The sequence below is a fragment of the Haliaeetus leucocephalus genome, unplaced genomic scaffold (assembly GCF_000737465.1).
Source record: "Haliaeetus leucocephalus isolate CR32 unplaced genomic scaffold, Haliaeetus_leucocephalus-4.0 Scaffold556, whole genome shotgun sequence".
In the NCBI taxonomy this organism is placed as follows: Eukaryota; Metazoa; Chordata; class Aves; order Accipitriformes; family Accipitridae; genus Haliaeetus; species Haliaeetus leucocephalus.
The window spans coordinates 6,471,871-6,495,279 of record NW_010972992.1 but is presented as its reverse complement, the minus strand read 5'-3'; the positions used below and the strand labels follow the sequence as shown (position 1 = coordinate 6,495,279).

General features: G+C 42.0%; 3 protein-coding genes and 1 long non-coding RNA gene across 7 annotated transcripts in view; 1 reads left to right on the top strand and 3 right to left on the bottom strand.

Annotated features, from left to right (window-relative positions):
- Nucleotides 1-13,316, top strand: part of CPSF3L (cleavage and polyadenylation specific factor 3-like) — a 14,078-nt gene extending 762 nt beyond the window's left edge. For all 4 annotated transcript variants that reach the window (XM_010577404.1, XM_010577402.1, XM_010577403.1 and 1 more), the window contains exons 2-18: nt 144-329; nt 1,286-1,383; nt 2,414-2,487; nt 2,703-2,931; nt 3,048-3,146; nt 3,245-3,279; nt 3,975-4,113; nt 5,796-5,860; nt 6,515-6,704; nt 7,367-7,450; nt 7,997-8,086; nt 8,662-8,824; nt 9,618-9,725; nt 10,341-10,402; nt 11,282-11,424; nt 12,168-12,297; nt 13,122-13,316. In XM_010577404.1, coding sequence (XP_010575706.1) covers nt 302-329; nt 1,286-1,383; nt 2,414-2,487; nt 2,703-2,931; nt 3,048-3,146; nt 3,245-3,279; nt 3,975-4,113; nt 5,796-5,860; nt 6,515-6,704; nt 7,367-7,450; nt 7,997-8,086; nt 8,662-8,824; nt 9,618-9,725; nt 10,341-10,402; nt 11,282-11,424; nt 12,168-12,297; nt 13,122-13,187 — 1,803 coding nt within the window. In that variant the 5' untranslated portion in view covers nt 144-301 and the 3' untranslated portion in view covers nt 13,188-13,316. The remainder of the gene's footprint in view (nt 1-143; nt 330-1,285; nt 1,384-2,413; nt 2,488-2,702; nt 2,932-3,047; nt 3,147-3,244; nt 3,280-3,974; nt 4,114-5,795; nt 5,861-6,514; nt 6,705-7,366; nt 7,451-7,996; nt 8,087-8,661; nt 8,825-9,617; nt 9,726-10,340; nt 10,403-11,281; nt 11,425-12,167; nt 12,298-13,121) is intronic.
- A 143-nt stretch (nt 13,317-13,459) lies between these two features.
- Nucleotides 13,460-17,088, bottom strand: LOC104837938 (lysophosphatidic acid receptor 6-like). The gene is made up of 2 exons (XM_010577399.1): nt 15,824-17,088; nt 13,460-15,003 (listed from the first exon to the last, which is right to left on the bottom strand). The coding sequence occupies exon 1, from the start codon at nt 16,897-16,899 to the stop codon at nt 15,838-15,840; it is 1,062 nt and encodes a 353-aa protein (XP_010575701.1). The 5' UTR covers nt 16,900-17,088; the 3' UTR covers nt 13,460-15,003; nt 15,824-15,837.
- Nucleotides 17,089-20,476: 3,388 nt separating this feature from the next.
- LOC104837937 lies at nt 20,477-22,088 on the bottom strand. Its single transcript, XR_775001.1, has 3 exons — nt 21,692-22,088; nt 21,119-21,261; nt 20,477-20,633 (listed from the first exon to the last, which is right to left on the bottom strand). It is a non-coding gene; the product is annotated as an uncharacterized LOC104837937 (long non-coding RNA).
- Nucleotides 22,089-22,698: 610 nt separating this feature from the next.
- PUSL1 (pseudouridylate synthase-like 1) overlaps nt 22,699-23,409 on the bottom strand; it is a 28,067-nt gene continuing 27,356 nt past the window's right edge. Inside the window, exon 8 of the mRNA XM_010577397.1 lies at nt 22,699-22,939. Within this exon, the coding sequence (XP_010575699.1) occupies nt 22,908-22,939 (32 nt within the window). The 3' untranslated portion in view covers nt 22,699-22,907. The remainder of the gene's footprint in view (nt 22,940-23,409) is intronic.

The following is a 23,409-nucleotide window of genomic DNA, read 5'->3' as shown; positions in this document are numbered from 1 at the left end:
CCCCCTTCCTGCCTTCCTGGGCTGTGTTTACTGGTTCTTTGTGGCGACGGTGATTACCGAAGCTAAGCAGGCCTGAATTTCCAAGCGTTGTTAATCATCCACGTGTTGATCTGACTTGTGTTTTCTGACTGTCTTCCCTCTAGGAAGAAGTTACGCCTCTGCTTGAGTCTTCTGCCTCATACTGAAAAAGAACTGGAATGGCAGCTGCAAAAGCGGCTAAATCTTCTCTTCTTTTTGTGGCCCCCGTTAGACTGTTTCTGAAATAATTTGCCATGCAGGTTGAGATTTAGTGTTTGTTAAAATGCCTGAAATAAAAGTCACTCCCTTGGGTAAGTCCAATCTAAAATCGTCCTCAAATAGACACACTGAAAAACTTTGGAATTGAGAATTCAACGTAATATGTGTTAGACTGCTGGAGACATACCTGCCTTTCCGTGCCACAGAAACTGGCCATGGTGGTATACTGCAATATGTGTTGCAGTTGCACAGCATCCTAACTTGATTCGTGTCAGTATGTCATTGTCCTCCGTTTGTCTTTCAAGCAAGTAAGACTCAAACACTCTTGATAACTCTGTTTTGATTACAGGATTCACTAATACATACTGGTAAAGGCTTTGTAGTATTGTACAGTACAGCTAAAGTAGTAGTTCACTTAACAGTGCTAAAGAGCCACAGAAAACAGATTTTTCTCTTCTTTTTCTTTTTTTTTTTTTTCTTTTTTTCTGGGTTGCACAGCAACTGTTGAGATGTATTTATGTACTGAGAGGGCAGAGGATGTGCCGAGCAGAACTGTTTTATCCTGACGGATAGTTTTCTGCCTTGGTATGGGCTTAACTAGAGCTTATTGAAGGTCTGTGCTTTCAGTGAGAGGCAGAGTACTTGGGGAGGTGCAGGGCCCTGGGAACTCTGAGTTCCTTGCTAATCCTTTCCAGATAAGAGATTATTTTGCTCTTACTTGAAACTGTGTAGCTGTGATTGCATAGCAGCAGGCAGAGAACAAACATGCCCTGCATCTGAACTGCTTATGGGTTTGGATGCAGTGCTGTATTTACTGCAGTTTTGCAACTGCAGCTGGAAGGTCCTCTCATAAGCTCAGGGAATGGGGTAAGTCAGTTCACATTTGCTCACCCCCCAACAGATCTGCTTGCTTGGAAGAAAGGACGTAGTCTTTTCCTGCATCAGAAAAGGGCTAGGAAGTTTTTACGGACCTTTAAATGCTTCTCTTTTGAAGTGATTGTAAACGTTCCCAGAGATGTCTTACTTGTCTTTCTTTTGCTTGGTCCAGGAGCTGGCCAGGATGTGGGGCGCAGCTGTATCCTTGTGTCTATCGCTGGGAAAAATGTGATGCTTGACTGTGGGATGCACATGGGCTACAATGATGATGTGAGTATGGTGGAGAAGCCCTGAATGCTGTGTAGAGATGCTTTCAAGGTGCATCTGCCTGGCCTTTCGCAGCAGGGCTCCTGGTTCAGTGGTCCACTTTGTTTCCTTTTATTTGAACTTTGCCTGATTCATCTTCCGTGATGTAGGGGTAATATCAGATAGGTGTGTGTTATTTGGCACCTGTATCAACCACTGCTGGAGACGGATTATGGCAGAGAATGAACTACTATTGCCCGTTCAAAATCTTGCCTTCCTGTGCAAGAGGTACATCCCTTCAAGTATTCCTGGTCTATGAAGTGCCACCATCCAGCTGTCCTTTCCCTGAGTTGTGGACTCCAAAAAAAAATTAAGCAAGCTGTGAATGCTCCATTCCTGGTGGTTTTGGGCTTTCTGTATTTCATATAGGCAGGTATCTTCTATGCTTTAAAGCATTAATCCTGTCATTATCTAGACTGTTCTTGACATGATGTTTCGTTTGGGGCAGTTAATTACTTGTGGAATCCATACCACGCATCTAGAGATGCTTTAGAGAGAGAGCCAGGAAACACTCATGATGTTTGGTCACCCAATACTAGTAGGAAAGGAATAACGGCAAAAATATTCTGCAAGATAGGAGTTAAAGCGTGACACGGAGCAACTGTGCGATTACAGAAAAGGTTTTGAGGCTTTTCTGCCTTTAATGCCTGTGGGTAAGCTAAAACACGTTGGTCACCTGTTCTACTTTGAAGATAAAATTGGCTGTAATTTATTTATTTGCAAGGTCAGTTTCCCTGTCTGTCCTCTGGCAGCCCTCCCATCCTTTTTCTCTTTGATTCATTCCGCACATGAGTGCTGATGGTGTTTCCTGCAGCTCTTACTGCATTGCTGACACTGGTGCTGTTTGCTGCCTTATTGCAGTTTTGCCTCAGGGTGGGTTACAGCCCGCTTCCAGTGTTGCAGGTTGTTCACACCATTGGTTTGTTGGATAAGTAATGTAGTATTAACTGGCTTTGTTTTGTAACATATAGTCTGTTTTTTCATGCCTTTGCAGAGACGCTTTCCTGACTTTTCCTATATCACTCAGAATGGAAGGTTGACTGACTTTCTAGACTGCGTGATCATCAGGTGAGGGAGCTTCTTTCCTTGTCAGAGCTCAAATGGGAAACAGGAAATCTTTGTATACTGTCCCTAGCAACCCAAACATGTTCTAAGTTCATCATTCATATTTTGGCTAGTTCCTCTATGTCATGCAGTGCTTTAAAAATCTGAAGCAAGGTCTGAGAACCAGGCAAGCTAAGTTCCTGTGCAGCATCTCCTTTATCCTTTGTGTCTTTTTGCAGCCACTTTCATTTGGACCATTGTGGAGCTTTACCGTATTTCAGTGAAATGGTCGGTTATGATGGGCCCATTTACATGACACATCCTACCAAGGCAATCTGCCCCATCCTCCTGGAGGACTATAGAAAAATAACTGTAGATAAGAAAGGGGAAACTAACTTCTTCACTTCCCAAATGATTAAAGACTGTATGAAGAAGGTGGTTGCTGTGCATCTTCACCAGACAGTTCAGGTAAATGATCATTTCTGCATACTCTTGGCTCAGACCAACTGGATCATTGTAGAAGGCAGAGCAATTTTCATTTTTTAAAATGTGTGCACTAAGGCAGCGTTTGCCTGTTTGCGTAGGTGGATGAGGAGCTGGAGATCAAGGCGTACTATGCAGGCCATGTGCTAGGAGCAGCCATGTTCCAGATTAAGGTTGGATGCGAGTCTGTTGTGTACACTGTAAGTATGCACAACAACATTTATAGATACCTACATCTCCTGTTAATGGCCTGTCCAGTTACCTTGAGAATATTAATGGATTTCTCTTCTGTCATTAGGGTGATTATAACATGACACCAGACAGACATCTAGGGTAAGTAGGCAGCTGAGTTTCCATGAATTGTGTATATTTCTGACAGGAAGATTTTAGGGCAGCTTCTGTTAATACTAGGGGCTTATCGGCATTGATTCTTTGTTAGGAGACTGGAACATTTAATGATGTCTTTGCTGGAAAGATAAACGCAATTTTGAATTATGAGAATGAACAGATTTACATTGATTCTTCCAGGTAGACCTTAATGTAATCATCTTCTGTATACTCGTATTAATCTACTTTGAAGGCCGTGGAATAATGGAAATGTTTATTGTCATGGTATCTTCTAAATGTATTTACTTTCTAAGACAGTGCCAGTCACAAACTTCTAACGTTCATTTTATTTTTACTGGCATATATGAGAGATTTGTAATATTCCTGCTATTTAGAATATTTTAATGCCTTTTAAAAAAGTAATAGACTGGAGAATAATTGCTTTTCAAAATCTGTAGTCTCTATTCTGAGCAGGATTAATTTAAAGAAAGCATGACCTGCAAAGAGAGGGGTCCTGATGCTGCCACAGAACTCCTAGGTGACTTTGGGCAAGCCAATGTGCATCTGTGTACCTGTTTTCCTATCTGCAAATGGAGACAGCGACATTCTCCACCGATCTTTGAGACCTGCAGATCAGAAATGCTAGATACCATCTCTTAATTTGACTGTGGTGTTTTTTTTTTTAATTCCTTTTGTTTTAGTGCTGCCTGGATTGATAAGTGTCGCCCAGATTTATTAATAAGTGAATCCACTTATGCCACAACTATCAGAGATTCCAAACGCTGCAGAGAAAGAGACTTCTTGAAGAAAGTTCATGAGACTGTAGAAAGAGGAGGGAAGGTATGGCATTTTGATAATCTTAAGTGATGTGGTTTTTCTCTGTGTAGCTCTTGTTGGCTCTGTAGTGCTGTGTAACTATTAATAAACTCAGGCACCTATGTATGACCACTACATGAAACTGAAGGCATTTTTATATTCCTCCATCTGTACTTCAAAAGACAGAATATTAAACACTTCAATTATGCCAAGAAGAAAACCAGACCATGAATTAATGAGACAGTAAGGGAAATGCTGTGCTTACAGTCTGTAAATATGGAGGATAAAGGCAAAATTAACTTGATTTGCATCTTCTATACTGAAGCATCCTCTTAGTCATGTAAATTAAGAAACTGACTGTTCAATTACTGCTTTTAAACTCGATCAGAAATTATTTCCAGTGTAGCCAGGTCTGTCTGTTCAGTATCCTACTTTGTGCTGTTCAGCACTGTGCTGTTACCATAAAACCCCTCCAAGCGCATGGAAGACATGTGGTTACCATGCAGTAAATGATGCTTCAGTACCTTGTTTGCGGCTTTCACTTGCCTGGCTTTTTTGCTTGGGTAAGCCTGTTGCAGTCCAGCGTGATTTGACGTGAACAACTTCAGCTAGTCACGAAGCACATGGAACGTACAAGGATAGCATTGTAACGTGGCCATTAGTTTTATCAGTCCATTGTTGTTTTAGAATTTCAGTCAGTCTTTTCTGTTTCTCAGAGCTTAGCCCCTATCTTTGCTAATATAAAGCTTTATTTTGAGATTCTCTTTTTCATTAATACCACATTTAGAGCACGCCTAGGAAAAGACATTATAAAAAGAGACATTTTAACCCCTCAGAAAATGGAACTAGAAGTAAAAATTGGGAACACAGGAAAGTTTTATTGATTTCACTGTAGCTAAGGATCTAGTTCTAGGTTCCTAGGACTTATTTCATTTAACTCGATTAAGTGGAAAGTTAGTCTGGCTGTTGATTGTACGTGTAGAGCTTGAACTGCGTTTTGGTTAAAAATTATAGTAGTTTGTCACCTGTGACCTCAAGCGCTGTATTTTATTTGCTGTTCTTGTCTTAGTAGGGACAAAATGTAGGCTTGCTTGTGGAAGAGAGGGTGAGTCTCTTGTTAATGGATGTGGTTTGCTAAACAGTTCCATTAAGAAGTAGGTGATGGCTTTCCCACTGAATCTGGAAAACAAATGAGTAGCAGTAAACTCTTTGCTGCCAACTGACAGCACCTAACTGAAGAGAACATTGGAAATCGAAACAGCTGTATGTTCCTTCCTCTAGTGTTGCCTTAATTTGGGAGGGGAGGAAGGTCATAATTACCCCAGCACAAAGTGATCAAGGACAGAAACACTCATCTTAGTGTCCGTTTCCATAAATAATGCCAGAATTGTTGCTCTCAACAACTTGCTTTCATATTATCCAGGAGAGAACAGAACTGAATATGTTCACAAGCACCATGCCCCACCAGAGACTTAGTCCTCAGTATGTACAAACTGAGGTCTTAGCCAAGTGGATAGGTGCTTGTCAAATATCAGGGCCTTTCATTCCAAAACTGCAGAAGAACACGTTCCTGTGGAAAGAAAGGTCACCAAAAGATAATCTGAAAGCAAGAGGGAACTGAGGGACTTGTTCAGGAATGATAATGCTGCAGTGCCATTTACATGCTGTTTGGGTTTCAGAGACCGTAAATCATGCCTCAATTGCAGGTTCTTATCCCAGTTTTTGCCCTTGGACGTGCCCAGGAACTTTGCATTTTATTGGAAACCTTCTGGTGAGTGCAGTCTCTTCTGTGCAAGTACAACCTCCTTTTCGTCCTCCTCATGTTGTGGTCCTGGCAGGTTTCTGTGATTCTTTCATGTCTGTTTAGTACGAGTATTCTCATAAGTATTCCTCTGCATGTCGGCCCATGTTGGCAGTTGCAGAATTACTTCTTTCCATGTATTTTTCCATTGTTCCTGACTCTAAGCAGTAAACTAACCAGACTCTTTCTCCACTCCTCTCCCAAACACTCAGGATCAACTGTCCTTTAAAAAATTTGGTTGTCTCTTTCCCACATTGTAAAACTGTTTTCATGGGAGGGGGAGGAGGGATGAACAAGTATTAAACTTACATATAAGCATTGTGTGGAAATGTTTTTGATAATACCAAATGATGCTGCTTTTAATTATTTCCCATAGCAAAATGATTAATATTTGTAATGGAAGGAAATTGTCTGTAGTGGGTGAGAACTGGATTAAAGCCTGCTTTGTATTAAGTTAATGCATAGCAATGTAGCATTGTTATAATACTGATTTATAGCTCATTGAGAGTAGGGTATGCGTGAAAAAAAAGTCTTTGGAGACTACATAGATTTATGGACTTCGAGCAGGGATAGCCAGGATCCTAATCTGGCCCTCACAGGTCTCTGGAACGCTTCTCTCTACAGGGAAAGAATGAATTTGAAGGCTCCAATTTATTTTTCCACGGGACTGACGGAGAAGGCCAATCATTATTACAAGCTCTTCATCACCTGGACTAATCAGAAGATTCGGAAAACATTTGTGCAAAGGAACATGTTTGAATTCAAACACATCAAAGCATTTGATCGGGCCTTTGCGGACAATCCAGGGCCTATGGTAGGTGGGCGCTAATAAGGTAACAGAGCAGATGGGTAGTGTCAAGGAGCTATTTTTATACCACTCTGTTCATGGTGAAGGCAAATGGGCAGTCTGCAAAAGCTCAGCATCTTCTACCCCATTAATATCAGCATCCTGTCTAAACCCCTTTTGCAGCCAGGCCATCTGAATGCTTCTATCTTTATTTCAGTAAAGGTAAAATGCCCAGAGAAAATAAAAAAATTGAATGTGTGTTCGTATAATAACTCTGGACCTGATTCAAACCATAATTTTTACAGTATATTCTTCTGACTTGTTCAGGAGACAGGTGCTTTACAACACAATCTCTTATTGCTGATTTTATTTCTGACTGGTTTATTGGGCAGTAGCTGAAACAGGAATCTGTTGAGTATGATTGTACCATTGTAAAACCATTCAAAGTTTTTATCGGACGCTACAGATGCTCACAAAAATCTCCTGTATCAGTAGTTCAACTTATGTGAAAATTAGACAAGCTGGGAAAAATAAAATAGCAAAAATCTCCATTAGAGCTTTGATGTAGTAAGTATGCTGTAATTGTGTATTAGTGGATACTCTCCCCAGTTTTAGGGTATTTATGTATTATAAGTAATGGAAAGAAATGTGTTTTCTGTGGTGATTCTTGGCAAATCTTTCAATTCTAGGTTGTGTTTGCAACCCCTGGTATGCTTCATGCAGGACAGTCCCTTCAAATCTTCAGGAAATGGGCAGGAAATGAAAAGAATATGGTAAGAAATTCTGTTTCCTCACGTGATGTGTTGTGTTAATGTGATAGTGATACAGTCACAAGAACAGAGTTTACAGGAAAGCTTTTCCTGAACATCTAGGGTTAAATTACACAACCTACAAACTAGTGAACCAACCCTGGGCAGAGCTCTTGCATGCTCTGAATTTTTTTTTTTTGGTGTGCGACAGGGCGAGCAGAGGAGATACATGTCTTAGGAGGCTGTAGGAGACTTTCAGAAGTGCTTTCATTAATTGAAGCATCTTCAAAGAAAGACATTTGTAACCTGCATTAATTCTTATTTAGTGGTGTGTAGATTTCAGCAGCTTGCTTTCTAATTTAATTTTCATGTGTTTTCTGGAGTTGGGTATTTGCAAGCTGCAGCACAAAGCAAACACCTTTCCAGTGAAGGATGGTCATAAGTAAGATGGGAAGAACACAATCTTACATCAGCATTACGCATTTGTGGCTATTTTTATGTTAACAACAGCAGCTACGCTACGCGTGGTCCATGTGCAGAGTTTGTAGATTTTTCTGGTTTCCTTCTCAGGTCATTATGCCTGGCTACTGCGTGCAGGGAACTGTAGGCCATAAGATTCTGAGTGGACAGCGCAAGCTGGAAATGGAAGGAAGACAAATAGTAAGTCTTATTTTCAAGAAGGAGGAGCATTTGGGGGAAGTTCTTCAGAACTTTAGGTGGTAGTTAGACACCATGTACTTGTAATGGGAATATACCGTACACAACATTGAAAATACCCAACTAATGTTTTCTTTGGAGTTTTTTTTCCAGTTTGCATTGCCAACAGCATGTTGTCTTCTGTTGTAAGGCTTTGTCACGGGCATATTTGTAATGTTTAATAACTAGGCCCCATTAGTCAGGTAAAAATGATACATTTTTAGGCAGATGGGGATATTAAAAAAAATGATACCGGGGTCCTTAAGTATTGATTTGTTTTGGCAAACGTGCAACAAGTATTGTGCTCTGAAATTGGGCAATTTGATCCTGTAAGTTACTGAAAGCGTTCCTGTACAGCATCATATTCAGTCTCTGCTAGAGGAGCAGCTCTCTCTAACCTCATTTTCCAATTCAGGTGTTCTGCTTCCTTTTTTAAACTAAATACAGAGAAGTTGGGTCTGTTTGTGTGCGGTGTACAAGCTGTAGTGAGCCAAAACAATTCCTGATTCACAAAGCCTGTGCTTTCTGCTCCTCCACAGTTGGAAGTAAAGATGCAGGTGGAGTACATGTCCTTCAGCGCCCATGCAGATGCCAAGGGAATAATGCAGCTGATTCGCCAGGCTGAGCCACGAAATGTTCTCCTGGTGCATGGTGAAGCAAAGAAAATGGAGTTTCTGAAGCAGAAAATAGAACAGGAATTTCGTATGTATAGAATTGGTACTGAAGAGGGAGGGGTGGTAGAAGGAAGGCATTAAAGTTCACATACTTCATCCACTGGACCTCAGCACAGAGTTAAGCATAATGTAATTTACAGGACCAGTCACCCTCAAGAAACTAGTATCTGTAACATATCTTACTTAACATGTTAAGCCTATTTAATTTTAATGCCTGTTTGGACTTGAAGTAAAAGTTATTTTGTTATGTTTGTATCGTTATAGTTCAGCACTTACTGAATTTATATTTCTTTAGACTCCTAAAAGAGGCCGATGCAGGCAGGGTACATCTCTGAAACTGTAAGTTAGCAACTACATAGAGAGGAATGAGCTCCAGGAAAAAAAAAAGTTAATCCCTTGGAAACAGCTAGCTCTTAAATGATGAGTGGAGAAAGCACAGAATTCACATGGGATGGTTACTTGCTGTCTGCATATTTATTTGCAGTAACTTGTTACCAACATCAGAAAACAGGCAGTTTTGTTGCAGTTTCTTTTTACCCCTTACAAGGAGTTACGGATAGCTGGGCTAGTCGGTATTGCCCCATTGGGGTTTTGATGGTTCTTGCAAGGTTGTTACCCTTAAGTCTGAGCAGCAGTTCTACTTTTCAGCCTCTTTCAAATCCCTGGTATTAAGTTTCAACAAATTGCTATTAAACTCAGTTCCTGTCCTGTCCTGAACAGCTGCAGCAGGCTTCTGCCAGAATCACAGCACCATCATCTACTCGAGGGACGCTTGCAGACTGCTGGTGGGTGAAATGACAGTCTGGTTCTTTACATTGCAGATGTCAGCTGTTACATGCCTGCAAACGGAGAGACCACAACAATATTCACCAATCCCAGCATTCCAGTGGACATATCCCTGGGACTCTTGAAGAGAGAAACAGCAATAGGTGAGACATTTTGAACCAAGAATTTCACCTCTTGGGCCCAGCCGCTGTTTTGTATAGTACATGTGTTAAGTGGAAACACTGTCGCAATGGTGACTTAGAAGCAGTGCTTCCTGTAAAAGAGCAGATTTTATCAGCATTTATTTAGTGGTTGAGAAGGCTTCCTGTGAAATGAAGCAGCTACTATGCTGTGAATGTATATTCAATAATGTTTAAAAAAAACCACACACACTACCTTGTCTGCTACTCGTTGCCTATTCACTATGAAAACAAAATCCATGTATGCTTTTACTAGCTAGGTCTGTGAAAACTGGAATTACTTTTATAAACCCAATTTAAGAAAAATCAAAACCTCTCAAATCAGGAAGTGATAGGGGAAGAGAAGCAGTTGTTCTGTATTACTAAGCATGTTTTTTTAATGTGCCTAGATTTCTGATAATGGTTTAAGCACTATGCACTTTAATGGACAGGAGAACAAAGATGTAAAATCTTAGTCTCTGAACCTCAACAATGACTCAGAAATCCAATCTATTAAGTCCTATAGCAGTCATCTTGTGTGAAAAGCAAGCACATCATCATTAACAATGTTGTCTTTCTCTTCCATTTGCTTTGGTTTAGGTCTCTTACCAGATGTCAAGAAGCCAAAGCTAATGCATGGCACATTAATTATGAAGGATAATGTAAGTTAAAAAGTTCTTGTGTGTTGTCATCACTCATACATGAGTTCTGGGTGAACAAGGAACTGAAATAAAGATAAGCAGTCCTAGTTTCTTGGAAGGAGCCCAGCGACACCATACCTGGGAAGATTAATCTGTAAGACAGCCTCTTTAGCTTGTCAGTTGTCTTGACTGATAGTCTTCACTCGTCCCACAGCTTCAGAATTAGTATCTTGCTATTCATGAGCAGGGTGTTGTGGTAGAATTTTTACTGGTCAGGCTCATGAATGCTCAGAGTCACAGGGAACGGATACATTTGAAGAGCTGCTTCTGTTCAAAGTCTGTTTTTTGCCCTGGCCCCCTGCAACCTACCATGTGCAGCTACAGACATTCTGAGGAGACTGGTTTTCAGCTTGTGAATCCAAGGTGTTTCTGATTCACTGTGCGGGTAAAAATTAAAAGAATCAAGCAGCAGCCTGTTGTTGGTAGACCTCAGTTTGTTGGACAACAATGGAGAGGTGCCAGGGGAGGAGTTCTTACTCTGTAACCTCGTGTTTATATTTAAACAAATCATTCTCCCTGATAAAGACATTAAACCAACTCCCATTCAAAGAGCAACTTTAATTTGGGGAAGTAAAGAATGGGTATGATATTTTGGTGGACATTTTGCCACATCTTACCTCTACCTTTACTGTCCATTGTATGCTCATGCCTAGCTGTTACTGCTTGCAGTAGTAACTGAAGTCCGCTGAGATGTTTCAGAGATTGAAAAGAAATGATCTTACCTGCTAGAGTTTTGCAGTGGTGAACACACACCTATGTGCAGCTGACCACAGAGGAGGAATAAAACTTCAGACAGCACAAAGAAATAGCTTATAATGGATCTGTACTTTTCCTCTGCAGAGCTTCCGTCTGGTTTCTCCTGAGCAGGCTTTGAAGGAGCTGGGCCTTGCAGAACATCAGTTGCGTTTCACCTGCCGTGTTCACATTCAGGATCCGCGGAAAGAACACGAGACAGTGCTTCGTGTATATAACCATCTCAAAGGGTAAGTCCGTTCTTAGTTGTGCTTGTTTTCTTCCCCCTAGGGATGGACTTACTTAAGAATGATAAGCTCAATATAGGTAGTACAAGTGCTCCCTCCTTCCTGGCCTTCCAAACCAGCCCCATAGAGTTAAGAGAAAATTCTCTGCAGCCCCAAAGACACAACTGCTCTAGATTTTAGTCTGTAGAGCCAATGTAACCAGAGCAGTGGTTATGCTGCAGTAGCAGAGGCTGGTAACCAGCCTACAAGCTCATGGTCTTTGCCAAGCTAGAGCAGTCCACCTGAAATCTTTGTTCCTGTTGGTTTGCTGTTGTCACTATTGCTTCTAGCTGAAGTTAGTACAATTGTTTGGAGCTAGACCCTCAAGCATAGGGTCAAGACACCTCTTAAAGCTATTCAAAAGCTAGCAGCAGATGAACCGTAAAATCCGTTTTCTCCTTGAGGCAGCTGGTCAATTCTGTGAGTAGTCCTTTGCTCAGATGAACGGGGTTCAGACTGGAGCTGCTATCATGAAAGCCAGAAATAAATTTTGTAGGAAAACCTGTATGATCAATATAAGCACCAAAATAAGCAAGTTCTGCGTCAGCCCCGTTCTCCCTTCCTTGGGCAGTGCATGCTGGCTCAGAGACACTGCTAATGGTAGTACCTGCTGGTGTTCGGGATTCAAAGATACAGGGGATGACCCACCCTTCAGCTCATACGCATTTCCCACCCAAAAATCAATCGCATATCTTCTCTCTTACCAGGGTCCTGAAAGATTATTCAGTGCAGCATCTCCCTGATGGTTCTATAACAGTAGAGTCCATTCTTATCCAAGCCACGGCACACTCGGAGGATCAAGGAACCAAAGTTCTGCTCGTATCCTGGACTTACCAGGTAGGAATACTAGAAGACATACTTTTCAAGCAACTCTGATCTTAACTCCTTACAGTCCAAAACCGTCCTACAATGTGGGTTGCTATTTAAGGGTGAGTCTTCATCACTGTTTTTGAGGTAGTTTGACCGGAAGAAGATGAGGTGAGTCACTGCCCTTTTCTTTACCATTTTAGGTTTAGTACAAATCATTTTACAGGAGCTCTACTGAGTCAGTTTTTTGCTGGGGCCACTGAACTCAAGGCAACTGATCTGGAGTAATTACACTTAATACAATTACAGTTAATTACAATTATGTCTGTATTTTGAACTCTCAGCTCTATTACTACTGCCATACAGTGTGTGGAGGTATTTTCTATTGTATTTCTTAGGTGTAAAACTTCAAACAACAAACAAGCAAAAAGCTAGCCAATACAAAATTGGGGTAAGATTAGAGCTAGTCATTATGTTTTCTCCCTTTCCAAAGTATACTTTCTATGGCTGTATTTTTAAATGTTTCCTTTACAGCAAGGAAATGCCTTCTTGAGGACAAAGCAAAAAAAATCAATGGTTCTTTATTCTTTGCTTTCAAGAAAAATGGTCATTTTTGTCACAAGAGACACCTCAGGTCCAGACACCTACTTTGACAAATGGTAGTTTTACAGAGGTATTTCAAAAGAACACCAGAAATGCATATGTGCTAACTGGCTGGTTTCCATTTTTGAACACTGCTAATATTAGAGTTTGCTGGGCCCAATAATTATTTCAGTCTATTTCTACGTACCAGAGTTGAATCAGAAGGGCAAGTAGAAGACTGCTTTCATCCTGTTTTTCTTTATTCTCTCTAGGATGAAGAACTGGGCAGCTATCTCACATCCCTTCTGAAAAAAGGACTGCCACAGAGTACATCGTGAGCAACAGAGCAGCAGGCACAGTGGTGTTTCAGAGAGATTTAGATTTTATTTTGTTTACGTTGTCAATGTTTTTTTCCTGCTTTTGTTTTAATAAAGGAATTACAGTGTTTGTCCTATTACTGCAGTGATAGTGTGTACTGTTCAACAGTAGTACGATCTTCCCCCACTGGAAACCTGTCCATGGAGTCATTAGAGCCTGTTTTTAAAGAGTCCTGAGGAACAAGGTTTGAATTGCTTACCCAGTAAGGTAAAAGATATTCAGCATTCTTCCCCTCCCACAGCTCATTTCCCTTAAAACTTCAGCACTGCTGAGTGGAAACAAAGAGCTTTCAAAGCTTCGCAATTAAAATGCAAAGTATAAATGGAGGCAAGCAGATAAAGCCCTAAATGTGCTATTTACCTAGCAGCATAACTTTTTAAATTATCCATACTTCCCTCAATGACAGCTGACAAGGCTGCAAGAAAGCTGCACTTGCAGATGGAGTCCCTAATAAAAATTTTTCTTCCTTTGTCCAGAACATAAAAATTGTGCTTAGTTTAGTTGGAAAAAATAGTCCCTCCAGTGCTGGGAAGTGTTTCCATAGCCTATAAATGGGACAAAAATAGCAGTCTTACAAAAGGTAAAAGATTAATTTGTCCTAATACTCCCTCAGAGGCTCTCCTCGTCTCTCCATTTTACAAGTGCAAGGATTTGCACTTGTCTTACCAAGCCCACTCAAGCAGAACACACATTATTTTCAATATTTTAGAAAAGTTTGAGCAGGTTTTCTCACTGATACTTAAAAATTTCTCCAAGCTAAAAGCAAAATACAGAAAGGGAGAGGTCAGTAGCTGACCCTTCATTAGTAACAGGTATCCATTCAACACAATTCAAACTGCACATAGCAGTAACTAATGCAGGTCAGGCCCATCCTAACAAATGCAGTACTACACCCACAAACACCATCTATTACAAAGCTTTAGCTCTATTATAATTCAGATTTGCTCATGGTTTGCTTGCTGCATCCATCTCAGATTGCTGAAGTGGTTGACTGATTGGCTTTAACTGATAGCTACAGCATCCCAAATCCAAGACCCTTGCTTATCATCATAATGCATGGGTTTTTTTTCCTCCAAACCAAAACCCCACCATACCCCTACACCAATGCTTCTTATTTTCCAAACCTCTTACCTCCTGTCCTTAACCAGAGCATAGACTCTGGCATCGGCTGCCATCAGAAGATTGGCCGAATATGGGCAGATGCTGCAACATCCATTGTTACGCAAAGAGAAGTTACACATCATATCGAGATACACAATCATTTACCTCACACACCATTCTGCCACAGTAATCCTACTCCCTCCCTCCTTTAAGGTCCATGGCCTTTCTTGTTCCAAGTCCAACAGCACCGCATAACCTGGGAACTCCAATCGTCTGCTGCAGCCTGCTAGGTCAAAGCGTGACTTTTAGCCTCCCTTTTGCACACTTGGAAATGGAAATACAGATTTAGCACATTGCCACAGTTCAGCATACCTTGTTCCCTCTTAAACAAACCCCATCACAATTTCCCTTCTGTTCTCATCTGCTCAGCAGTCTTGCATGCCTACAGGCCAACAGCATGTACACACTTCATAAAGTTTGGGGGCAGCGTGGGAAGGAACAGTATATCTGTTACCAAAATCACATTCTTTTAAGTAAACCCTTGGCTTTTAAGCAGTTTATCAGCCAGGCCAGTTGTTTTCTGGTGACTCTGATAACCCACAAATGGTAATTTCTCTCCAAAGTCTTGCGTTTCACAGGGTGGGAAACTCAGCAGTTTTCAGAAGCTGTGTGGTTCTGTTAATACAAGAGAAAGGGTGAAATACATCAGATATAAACGCGATATCACAAAAGGTGACTGAAAAGAGAGCTTTAACATTTGAACAGGACTGGCCCGTGTAAGGAGTTGTGCCAGCTCCTACAGTAGCTTCCCTCAATGACCGTGTGGCCAGAGGAGCTTGTTTACCACTGGTCCTGCACAGGGTTAACTGACTGATAAATACTTTGGATCTATGATCTTCCAAACTTGCATTAATAGATGTCCAGCTTGAATCCATAGGCATGCAAAGCTAGAAACCCTGTACTGAAATACTCCTCAGGAAGCCAATCAATTGATTCACAAGAAGGGAACGAGATGCCCTTATTTGGCTGCGGAATGTAGGCAGAAAAGGGTTTGTGAACCCAGCTGGCTACAGGGTGCCCCCAGGGAGAAAAACACAGGATCCCTCCAAAATAGGGAAAAGCCAAGCAGGACTGCCCCAATCCACTCCGCTTTCAGCTAGTTAGTGTCAATTAGAAGGCTGGTTTCTTTCAAGTAACCCTTTCCTGGGCTGTAACTGCTTTCCAGAAGAGCCCTGTGTTCTCCCACCAAGCCCAAAATTAAACAAAAGGAGACCAAAACATCAATGTACGTGAACACAGCATGTTTTGCCCTGTGCTATCTAGGACTGTCAGAGAATACAGCTCCCCCAAGTACTGTCCTAGTTGGCTAATAAAAATATATAGCTGTTAGGCACTTCTCTCCAGCATTCCCTTGATATAAAAGCCACTGTATGAAAAAATGGTAGGTTTCACAGGTTTGTTTTCAAAGAAACAGTTGGAAAGATGAATACTCTACTTACTTTAAGTAGATCAGTTGATTCCATCTCTGTCTTTTTTATTTCCATGTCTCTGTTGTAGTTTATAAACATAGGAGGGCTCCCCACATTTCTGGTCACAGATGGTGTACACCATTTTAGACCTGAATCTGAGCTTGAAGTTGAAGTACCAATGCTTGCTGGAAGAGGTGAAGTAGTACAAGAGTGGGTTAAGGCAACAGTTGAAGCTCACTAGGGCTAAGGTGACTCTTCGCATTTTGTAGATCAAGCTGGTAAATGACTCATTCTGGATGACCTGGATTCTCATTAAAAAGTGGAGCAAGTGAGTGAGATGATACGGGAGAAAGCACAAAATACAAATGACCAAGATGATGTAGATAGTGCTCAGGGCCTTCCTCTTGCGAATGCTGTGTTTGATCTGGGAGATCCTCTTAGCAATGAGAGGATAGCTGATCAGAATGATGGAAAATGGGATCACAAACCCAAAAACTAAGGCCAGGATGTTGTAAGGTGCCATGCGATAAGTCCAGCTACTCGTAGCAAAGTTCTCAAAACATGCTGTCATGTTCCTCACACCACTGTTGTGGAGGGGACCTCCAAGGATAAGCGGAACCATGACACTTAGAGCGACCACCCAAAGGATTGTGACCACCATCACGTAATGGATGACTTTGATCTGGATGTACGTGAAGGGGTGCAACACTGCAATGTAACGATCGACACAAATGCAGGTGAAAAAGGCAATGCTGAGATAGATGTTGATATAGTACAAAGTCCCAGTTATCCTACAAGCCATGTCACCAAAGATCCAATTGTTCCGATTCAGGTGGTAATGAATTTTAAAAGGCAACACACAAACAAACAAGGTGTCTGCTAGAGCTAGATTAATGAGGTATACGTAGGAATGAGAAGCGTGCTTTACTTTGCAGGACAGGAGGTACAGAGCCAAGACATTTTCTACCAGTCCCAGCACGAAGACAATGCTGTAGATGACAGTAAACAGGGAATACTGGAAGTCTGCTTCCAAACTGAATTCTGAACTGGCATTGGCAACTGTCTCGCTGGAGACTCCTTCAGTCCAGGAAATATCTGCCATGGTTTCTGCTGGAGTGTAGGGATACCCAACATGGGATAAAAGTCTTAAGCCATCCCTTACCTCAGGAGGTTCTTGAGTTTTACTTCATCTTGAGTGGGCAGGAGCTAAAGCTACACAACTGAGCAAAGTTCCGTCTGGTGAGGTCTGTGGTTCAGAGGTCTGGGCTTGGTATACTTAGATGGAAGGCGGTGTTGCGTGTTGCTGTAAGGGAGAATAAATCATTTAAAACACAAGCATTTGAAGTTTACACAGTAGACAGAGCATTTACTGGCATTAAAATCATCACAAGCTGATAATACTGAAATAACAGAGGTAGCAATTCCCCCCCCCCCAAAAAAAAAAAAAAAAAAAAAAAGATATGTAGAAGGCTATATCTTTAGCTAAGGACAGGCCAGCAATTGAAGCAGTGCAGGAGAACTTCAGCAGTGATATACCTTTGGAGGTCCTGTAATTAATTTCCCATTCCTAAGCGCTACCAAAATTCCTGTGTCACTGCTGAGATGTATGATGTTGTTACCCTGTCCTTAAAAATTTGCAGTGATGGATTGTGCAGGCTTCCCAGGAAAAAAGAAAAGCAGTAGAGGCAAAAATAGAAGCAGGACTGCTTTTTTAGTTACTCCAGTGTGACAGTTAACCCAGTAGTCTGTATACTGAACTGTTTTATAACCTTGCTGCTGCAGTTTTATAAAGAGCATGCGTGGAACCTTCCTGTTAAAACTAAGAAATATTGTTTAAAGCACAGGACTGAAACAGGTAGCTGGCATCCATACCAAGCTGTTAACCAAATCATAAAGCAGCAGCACCTATCCCCACCCACGTTTATGAGTGGTTCAGGGTGGATGGTCAGTATAGACATCAACTGTTAACATAACAGTAAATGGAAGGGTTCAGCACTTCAGACAAGATGTGCCAGGTCTCTTGGAACAAACATTCATCTGCAGGGGAGTATGTCATACTGGACACAGTCCTCAGTCATCGTAAGACCTGGTGACATGCATGAAGACAATCTGAGAGAAATAGGGGTTTTTCCACCCTTCTCACTCACACTTTTACACCTTAGTTGACATTCATATATAAGGGGGAAGGCTCAGTGTAAGCTGTTGGGTGAATTTACAGCACCCTGAACCTACTCTGCAGGCACACTGCAGAGGGAAACCACCACTCACCTCAGATACAAAGGAAGCCTAAAGGACTAGTTTATGTGTTCGAAATTCGGGAAAGAGGCACTGTGCAAGTAGGACTCTTCATCTAGGTCAGTCACGTCACGTACGCAATAAACTGCACTCCAACAGTGCAGATTCCCTCCATCAAATACAAAAGAAATCTGAGCAACTAAGCCAAACATAGACACCTAAACAGAGGCCCTTAAAGGCAGTGGAGAAATTAAACCCAGCTACAATATGCACGATGTTCCTGAAGTGGAGCCATTGAAAGCACAAAAACACAAAGGTTGTTGGGTACTTTCCAAAGGAAACTCTGAAATCACACTTCCTCCCAATAGTTGTTTATCTAATGAAGTCAAAAGCACCCAAGATAACTGGAAGATTAGAAAGGAAAAAAAATGGTTTCACTTTAAGTAGGCAAGTAGACCTATCTGCTTACATAGGTCTTTCACCTAATGGCAAAGGGTTTGTACACACCCAGAAAAGTTAATACAAAACCAGGCATGGCTACGCCATAACTTTAAGCAGCATAGGACTTGAAACAACCTTTATATCTGACTTTTGCCGGAGCAAGAGCCCCCAAACATCTATCTTTTCTAAGGTCGGAGTATAGTGTTGCAACTGAGGAAAGATAAGGCAGAGGCCTGTAAGGCCATTAAAGGGGTAGGACAGGCAAAGGAGGGTGATTAGCTACTGCTTCTCACAAGACTAGCACAGTAAGGACATCTGTAGACACTACCAGGTAACAGCTCCAGAACAAACAAAAGGAATTTTTCCAAACAGCACATACATTGTCCCAAGATTCTGTAGAAGCCAAACACAAGAGTTTCTGTATACTTAATGCTGACTGACTGCTGTGAGATGGCATAATGAATCTTGCTAAAGGACTGCCTAGAGAACCGATTCCACTCGGATCCCCGGCAGTACGGTTACAAGGCCTTACAAAGGCACAGAAGCTGCTTGCACCACAATACTGCACTAATAGAATTTCCTTTCAGCACCTGTAGTCTCATTTAATCCCATAAATCCCTCCCCATCTGAAACAGGATCCCACATTATGTCTCACACTCTTACAGAGGACAGTGAGCGATGCTAATACCTCAATTGCTGGGAAGTAACAAGCAAAGCCCCTGACAGAGATGCTCGTACTCACTAGCGCTCACTATCCCTAGATGTAGCCCATCAAGTAGCATGAACCCATTTAAGCTTAACTGCAGCAGAAGTCAGGAACAGTGGAAGGGAGGGTGGAAATAACACAACACTGACATGGAGTATCTTACAAGTCTCAAGCTGGTCTGCTACCCAGTTCCTGCAGGACCCTACCACGTACATTGATCTGTTTGAAAATATTTTCATTCCCTGTGACAGAAGCGACAAGAGTCTACAACTAAACATGTATTTTCCAAGTATATAGCCACTTCCATCTCGTATAATAATGTACCATTTACTTATCAACCATTTTAAAAAATATGGAGTCTGATCAAATTCCAGATTCAGCTTTGCTTCCCCAGAGTTGTTTTGTTTTGTTTTGGGGTGGTTTGTTTTTGTTTGTTTGGGTTTTCTTTTTTTGGGGGGAGGGCTGTTATTTCTTCCAGAACCAAAAAGCACCACTGAACTTCTCTTTCTGTACAAAGTTATTTGATTTACAAAAACACAGAAAAGCATACATCAAAGTTTCCACTGGATTTTGAGTTCATCAGACTATTAGAGATGTTTTCATACAAAACCAAGCTTGAGTCTTTGAACTCTGGTCAGGTATGAGGTTTTTCTGGTTTTAGTTTTAAAGCATCACTATCAAACAATCAGAAAGACAGATCTCCCCATGTATTGGATGTCCAAACTGAATTAACTGAAACAAATTAGTAATGCAACAACATAAGAAGGAAAAGAATGCTAAATACTCATTGATAATAAGTAACAAGTGTTAATGACGGACATCAAAAAAAATGATTCAGACTAGGAGTTTGTACAGAAGTTCTCTACTGATGGTACATTTTATGATGCTAAAAGAGCATGTTCTTTAATTAGATGTCTTTAGGTTCTTTTTAACAGTTGCTCTGGGGTTTAAAAAACAAAGCAAAACCCCACAACAGTTCTTTGTGCTAACTGCAGAGTTAGCCAGTTAGCCTACTTCTAGACTACTGCCTGGATAGCTGAACCTGGGTTGCTCAGTTACTGGATTTGATAACAAGCCCATCAACACGATAGGTTTTTATTGTAACCAGAAGTTGGGAAACATTTGCAGAAACATCAATAGCAGGTATTTTTGCACTGTGACTATTAAAAAAAAGCGATACCTGAGCCTGCAGTAGCAGTTAGCTTAATTAACACCCAAACAGCATTAGTATTTCGTTTGGTTTTCTGTCCCGTAAAGACTCATAATAAATTTGGTCAGAAAGTTAACTTACCAGAGCTCAGATCGTCATCTCATGCAAAAGCTGCAGATGAGTACACTGGCCTCTCCAAAGAGTCCTCACAACTACGAGGTCACTGCTAAGCTCTTCTGCACAGAGTCTTAACACCAGAGCAAACTGCCCTGTAAGACACACTGCAGAGCTCTCCCACACTGTTCTACAGAGAGAAACCACAGGAAGTGAAGATGAAAAGCTGTCGCTCAAATCCAAGACAAAGCACTTGCCCCACCAGTGAAGTGTCCCCCCAACAGAACTGCGGAGAGCGCACAGCACACAGCCAGCACTAGTGCACGCTTTAATTCTCTCCATGCATCCACTGCATGAGGGAGGCACGATGCTCCCACCCAAAGCCACCCTTGATCACCTCCAGCGTGCCCTGCCCTCCAGTCCCAGCAGTCTGCAGAGCAAGACTTGCCTCTCTGGAACCAGGTACCAGTGCTTCAGTCTGAGAAACTTTGAAATAGGCCTGTAGCTGCACTCTCACTTCTCCTCAAAGGGAGGAAGAGCAAGACTTTGATGCCGTTCCCTTTCAGGCAAACTGCTGCCCAAAAACATATGGGCACATTATGGTTTGGAACACAGATGGACAAGCCCACTGTTTGTGTTGAAAAAAATCACTGCAGTGTGTTACAGCATCCCTACCTCTGGGTACTCATCCAGCAAGGCTGTACCAGAAAAGCACAAACAGGTACCCCACTAGCAACACAGCAGCTTCAACTCTCCTTTTTCATGGTAGAGACCCAGGACTCCTCCAAAGTTCTGTTGTCTTCTTTGGGAATGAGTCCCTAAGGGAACAGAGCAGCTAGCAGTCAGCATGCCCCACAGGAAGGAAGGGAGTAACCAGAAGTATCTTACCTTTCCTTCCCATGCTGTCAAAAGTAGGTCTCTAGCAAAACCGCTACCTGGAACAGAGTGCGGAAGAGATGTATCACTTCTCATGAGGAGACATCCAGAAACGAGCTGTCCTCATATTCTGTATCAGAACCACTCACTAACTCGATCCCCAGAGCCAAAGGCAAGGTGGCCTTAAGAGAGGTGAAAAAGAACTGCTGCCTCCCCCTCTGCCTACCTCGTGGCTCTCCACCATGCAAACAGAGACTGGAAACTCCACAGCCTCTCAAGAGGCTACGAAGATTCTTCCTTTATTTATCTGAATGCAATAGTCTATATCACTTTGAATTGCCACATAAAAAAACCACCCGAACATCCTCTTACCAGATCGAGTCAGCTGTCTGCTCTGAGAAACTGGCTTTATCTGTAACTCTTCTTCTCCTCTCACAGACAAAGGGGAGATTAATTATGGTGGTACCAGCCATCTCAGCTGGACGTTACTTCCACTGCAGCAGTGTTTAAACTAGGTATTTTTTCTTCTGTGAACTTCAGAAATCAAATTTTTCATCCTCTTTGCTGTAACCTGGCACTCTAACAACAATTTTATAACCAAAACAGACAGAGATTCTGGTGTCATTCATGAGAAAAAAACCCCACAAGTTACCCAATGTGTATTTTATTGATTGGGCAAGCAGACAAAACCTGAGATCAGTGTCATTTAAAAATAAATAAATAAATAAAAGTTATCTCTACTCCCTGCTCTGCACTACGATTCACACACCCTTAGATCACTGACAGACTAGCATGCCCTGCAGCACTGCTGCACCAACAACTATGGAAGAGCAGAAGGCAGCAACAAGCAAATCGGAGCCCAGCAACAGCGGGGCAGCCACCTTCCAGCTACAGAGCCTCCACTGCCAAAAATGCTAATCATTTCATGATTGGGCTGACTCGCTCATACAGTTGTTCCTGTGCTACTAGCCCAGTCCGTGACCATTAAAACAGGTTTTAAGTGACCTCAAAGGAACTTTGTTCTGTAATACGCCACATCCTAAGTGCAACAGACATGACTGTACCAGGGAACAGGATAATGTAAAAGGCAATATAGTTCAGTAAAAGAGTGACTGTTGATGAGGAGAGGAAATGGCGAGTACTTTCAACGGCTGCTTCTGTAAGTCACTGCATCAAAGAGTAACAGTTGTCCCTTGCGCTATGTTGCACAAAGGCAGGGTTACAGAGGAGAGGGGCAGAGAGGAAATGCTACATTCTCCCCCGTTCTAAGCCTGTATCCCTCCCACACACACCACAGAAGGAAAAAAACAAACCCACCAAACACCAAAAAACCCAAGCCCCACTCCTTCCTTCTTGAGAGACAGGCACCAGAATTTCAGAAGAAAAAGCAGTTCTGAAAGCAGTACGGAGTTGTTCTTCTTTTCCCCTTGGCAGTCTCAGATGTCAAGAACAAATGGTAGGAAGATGCCTACAGTCACAGTCAATGATTTTTATTGAGACAAGACCGCGTATTGTGTAGTGCGCTTGGCAAACCTCCATCACACATCCACAACAGTCCTTTCAGACATGGCTGTATCTCATAGAGCTGCTATTCTCCTGGGCCAACTGTAGCATCCAAATCTGAGAGGAAAAAAAAGAAAACCTTAAATTAGGGAAAAAGATTGCACTGAAACCACCTGAAAGCACTTAATCTGTGGTCTTCATTTCCCACCTGGGCTCCCTCCCCACTGGCACAGACAGCTCCACAGCCAGCACTATCAGAAAAAGCACCATTGGAGAGGGCCAGCACCAGGAAGCAGCAGCTGCCTTTTCAAGGCTACGCCAAGTGCTCAGAACTACATTCAAGCTCCTTGCACTGCTCTTTGTTGCTTCCCTTTCCCTTCTGTCTTCTTTAAGACCCGGTGTGTGCACTGCTACTGCACAGGAGAGCATGCTCTAAGCCCACCTGTAGGAAGTCTGTGGTCTGGCTGAGACAAGGCAGCCTGGAAAAGGTTTGCAGTGTGGTGCAAAGTCCTCTGTATCCACGAGTGCTGGATTAATCAGAGACAGATTAATCCTTGCAGCTTTAAATACCTGCTATTCCTAGCAGG

Coding starts and splice junctions, on each gene's coding strand:
- LOC104837938 (XM_010577399.1), bottom strand. CDS start 16,899: ATGGCAGATATTTCCTGGACTGAAGGAGTCTCCAGCGAGACAGTTGCC.